Source organism: Glycine max, chromosome 4 (assembly GCF_000004515.6).
Source record: "Glycine max cultivar Williams 82 chromosome 4, Glycine_max_v4.0, whole genome shotgun sequence".
NCBI lineage: Eukaryota > Viridiplantae > Streptophyta > Magnoliopsida > Fabales > Fabaceae > Glycine > Glycine max.
This window is the reverse complement of record NC_016091.4, coordinates 5,817,602-5,821,964: the sequence shown is the minus strand read 5'-3', so window position 1 is coordinate 5,821,964 and position 4,363 is coordinate 5,817,602. Positions and strand designations below refer to the sequence as shown.

The following is a 4,363-nucleotide window of genomic DNA, read 5'->3' as shown; positions in this document are numbered from 1 at the left end:
AAAAATACGAAGAAAACTTTATAAAATCTAATAATGAATATATAAAAAAAAGCTTAGCCCAAAGTAAATAAGATGTTTCACTGAAACAAGTCACTTGTTTCTTGTGTTGGTGATGATTTAAGCTCAACTTTTTTTTGACGATATTAAAAGCAAAAAAATTCATAGTATTAAGAAGTATTCATGGTTGTAGATAATTAGTTTTGTAATTGAATAGTAAATGAAGACTTGTTTTGTTATTTTTCATGTAATTTTCTTAATTTAGATGGGATATGTTTAGATGTTTTTTATATTTTCTAAGTCATTTTTCTTTTATCTTTTTAAAGTTTTCTAAACCATTATGATATCAATGAGACTTACTGAGTCATTGCGTTAGTTAGGGGAAATTGATTTTTAGTGAGAATTTGTTAATCAGTGCAGTGCTTATTTTGAATCCTATTTTTTGTTTGTCTACTTTTGTTTATATTTTTTTTATCATAATTTCAAATGATGCAAGTCAATAATCATGGTAGATTTAAAAAATGAAAATAGTATAGCAATAGTATCTCCTATTCTCCATAAAATGTAAGTTTTCTTATGATTTTGATTATGACACATGAATTATTTTAAATTTTTGATATTATTTTTTATTTTTATTATAAAAAAATGTTTCATGTTCGATGTTCATACGATGTTAACTCAAGAAGGGAATCATGATTGGAAAACAAATTTAATCATCATTTTAGTATATTATTATTGAAGCTTGAAAATGCATCTCATCAATCACCCCGCATTCAGATCCCCTTGAATTATATTTTCACACTCTCAAAAGGAAAGATATTTATTAATACTTTAATGTGTTATGAAAAAGACGTGCGGCTCTCTGAAAAAAAGAAGTCCCTTGCCGTTAACAAAGCTCAAAACGTTACATAGCAATACGACGTCGTCACGAACCTGCCATCGCATTTCAAAAGTTAAAACCCCACACCAACCACCGACCACCGCTTTCAGATACGACGGTGAATCTCTCTCTCTCTCTCCAACATTTTTTGTGCAAATCCCTTTTCACCAATCCCTGCATTTGCGATACCATGTTCCCCTTGAATCGCATAGACCGACCCACCAAACCTAACTCCAAAAAGGCCTAATTTTTGCACTCGTTACAGCTACCCAATAGCTTTTTGCAATCTGGGTCGAACCCATTTCGATTTGTGCTCGCTGGAATCTTATGGTGGAGAAGCATGGAGGAAATTGAAGGGGTGAATTGTTGCAGTGAAAGTGAAAGTAGGAGCTCCAGTGAGACTCGACCTCCCAATCCCAACCCACCTTCATATCGCCAATGCAAACTTGTTCGCCACGCTTCCCTCGTGAGTTATTCCTTCACAAAATTGCTTTTCTCCTTTAAATATGCATTTTTTTAAATTAGTCTAGTAGTGTTTGTTAGTGTCTGTGCTTATTTATTCATTTAGACAGGAAGAGGGTGATTTCTGCTTTTGTTGTTTGAACAGTTATGGGAATTTCTGAGTTTCTTAAAATGGTTATAATATCTATATTTGACAATTTTTAACACCGTTCCTCTTCCTTTCCATTGCCATTTTGATGCAGTGAGAGATTTTGGAAAGTTGTTGCAAAGGAAAGTGATCGAGTCATATGTGCAACTAGTTTTAGCTTTTGGGTTATATTTTTTTTCCTTCTTTATAAATGAAACCTAGGATTGGGATTTAGGATAGAAGGAGATTTTGTTGGGAGAAGTAATAATGTAAAACGCCGATGGTGGGGTTGGTGTAGTCAGATCGTGGAGCTAGTAAATTAAATATAATCATGTAAATAATATTGCGCTTTATTCCTTCTTGTCATTCAGATGCGTACCTCGAGTGTGCTAACATTGTGGGGCTCTTCTGAATTTGTCCATCTCGTTCGTTTATTCTATTTAGTTTTCTTGTTGATATAGTTTTCATTAGTCAGTAATTACGGCTGTTGGTATCGTTATTTCTGGAGTTCCCAGTTCCTTTCTGCACTGAAAATAAATGATTTTCTTACCCTTTTTGCCCCCCTGACTTTTATGGCCAAATCAGCAGATGAAAACAAAGTTGTCTGATGTATCTGCTGAGCCGGGGCATGTTACTGAAGATTGTCAGTCTGATTTCTTTCCAACGCTTCGTTCTGGAGCTTGCGCTGATATTGGATTCCGGTCTAATATGGAAGATGTATATGTTTGTGCTGACAATTTTATGGTGGATTATGGACTCAAGAACCATATAGATGGACCCAGTGCTTTCTATGGGGTATATATCTATTTTTGGTTCTTAACTTAATTAGTACTGATTATTGTATTAATGAATTTTAGTTTTTTCTGTGTGGTTTTTATTCATTGTCATTTTCATGCACTGTTATTTTCTTTTCTTTGTCTTCCTTCACTCTTATGTTCCACATATTTGATGAAATCTGTTTGGAATTTCTTTGCAAATCATAGTCACAATTCACCTGCGAATCTTCTCTGGTAGTAATGCATTGTTTTACCTATTGTATGGACTACTGACGAATGCATATAAAGACATTTTAGACATAATATTGCTGATCCTGGAGTTTTTACAGCTGACAAGAATAAAGAGTATTGTGTTTGTTTCATGCATTTGTTTGAAAACTGTTGTGAAAGTGAGGTAACATATTATGGTTGATGGCTTGGTCAGGTATTTGATGGACATGGTGGAAAGCATGCTGCTGACTTTGCTTGTCATCATCTGCCAAAGTTCATTGTTGATGACGAAGATTTCCCTAGAGATATTGAAAGGATAGTTGCTTCAGCATTTCTGCAAACAGACAATGCCTTTGCAGAAGCTTGCTCTCTGGATGCTGCACTTGCATCTGGCACCACTGCATTAGCTACACTTGTTATAGGAAGGTTAGGATTTTGATGTTTGATAATCTGGGTGTATATATATATATATATATATATATAGAGAGAGAGAGAGAGAGAGAGAGAGAGAGAGAGAGAGAGAGGAATCAAGTTACTCCAAGAGTAACTCTAAAAGAGATATTCCTCATCCTAACCATTCATTTTCATGAAATCTAGCTACTTATTACAACCATTAGATTTCAAGAAAATGAATGGTGAGGATGAGGAGTAAGTTTCCACTGTTTATTCTTCCTAATAGTGTCAAAATTATGCTATTTATTTTTCTGAGTAAGTTTCCATTGTTTTGGAGCAAGTACAAAAGACATAAATTATGCTCAAAATAGTTGGCACAGTAGTTGGCTTCAGCCCAAAATTCCATTTTTATGCTCCTCCTTTTCCAAAGTAAAACTGACATGACATCAACTGTATACCTTTGATAAGTTGAGTGATGACCGTAGTTTCTGATTGCAGGTTGCTGGTGGTGGCAAATGCTGGAGATTGTCGAGCTGTGCTGTGCCGTCGTGGAAAAGCAATTGAAATGTCAAGAGATCATAAACCGGGTTGCAATAAAGAGAAGAAGCGTATTGAGGCATCTGGGGGGTATGTCTATGATGGATATCTCAACGGACAACTTAATGTTGCTCGTGCACTTGGTGACTGGCACATGGAAGGAATGAAGAGCAAAGACGGTGGACCACTGACTGCAGAACCTGAACTTATGACTACAAAACTGACCACCGAGGATGAATTTCTCATCATAGGTTGTGATGGGATTTGGGATGTATTTAGGAGCCAAAATGCAGTGGATTTTGCTCGGCGCAGGCTTCAGGAGCATAATGACCCGGCCATGTGTAGTAAGGATCTGGTTGATGAGGCTTTAAAGAGAAAAAGTGGAGACAATTTGGCTGCAGTTGTGGTTTGCTTCCAGCAGCAACCTCCTCCTAACTTGGTGGCACCACGCTCTAGAGTGCAACGGAGCTTCTCTGCTGAAGGTTTGAAGGAGTTGCAAAGCTTCCTGGACAGCTTGAGTAATTGACTTAGTGCAACTCCTGCTTCAATTTTCTTTTTGAGAATTAAGATTCATTTGTAATTGTAGGTGTAGGCTGAGAGAAAACTTTGACTGTAACATATGCGGCATCTAGTCGACATTTAACTTTGCATATTTAGAATTACCGTCATTGCTTTATTTGTTAGATTTTTGCATAAACAAAACCAATCATACATAGCTTCAGGGCTTGTGTGGTTCTCATTTCTGACTATGAGCCGTAAGGGGCACTTCCTTGCGGTTTTGCCTGATTAATGATGATTGCTCTTTTCTTTACTTGGTTAATTGAAGATTTTATCATGTGGGGATCTCAGATACTGCTGCCAATTATGTGATGTGATGCATTTGAACAATTTATGCCTTTGCCCAATATTTGATGTATTTGAATAATTTTATTGTAAAAGAGAATGCATTTTAGTTTAGTAATCATAGGTAATTTTTTTAAC

General features: G+C 35.9%; 1 protein-coding gene across 4 annotated transcripts; it reads left to right on the top strand.

Moving 5' to 3' along the window:
* Positions 1 to 812: 812 nt before the first annotated feature.
* On the top strand, positions 813 to 4,193 carry LOC100815725 (probable protein phosphatase 2C 57). 4 transcript variants are annotated; one of them, XM_006578105.3, is made up of 5 exons: positions 839 to 995; positions 1,143 to 1,343; positions 2,052 to 2,261; positions 2,667 to 2,878; positions 3,344 to 4,193. In XM_006578105.3, the coding sequence occupies exons 2-5, from the start codon at positions 1,218 to 1,220 to the stop codon at positions 3,906 to 3,908; spliced, it is 1,113 nt and encodes a 370-aa protein (XP_006578168.1). In that variant the 5' UTR covers positions 839 to 995; positions 1,143 to 1,217; the 3' UTR covers positions 3,909 to 4,193. The 4 variants fall into 4 exon arrangements, with proteins under 4 accessions (XP_003522632.1, XP_006578167.1, XP_006578168.1 ...); XM_003522584.5 differs by having other exon boundaries at positions 813 to 1,343; positions 2,055 to 2,261; XM_006578104.3 differs by having other exon boundaries at positions 813 to 1,343.
* Positions 4,194 to 4,363: the final 170 nt, after the last annotated feature.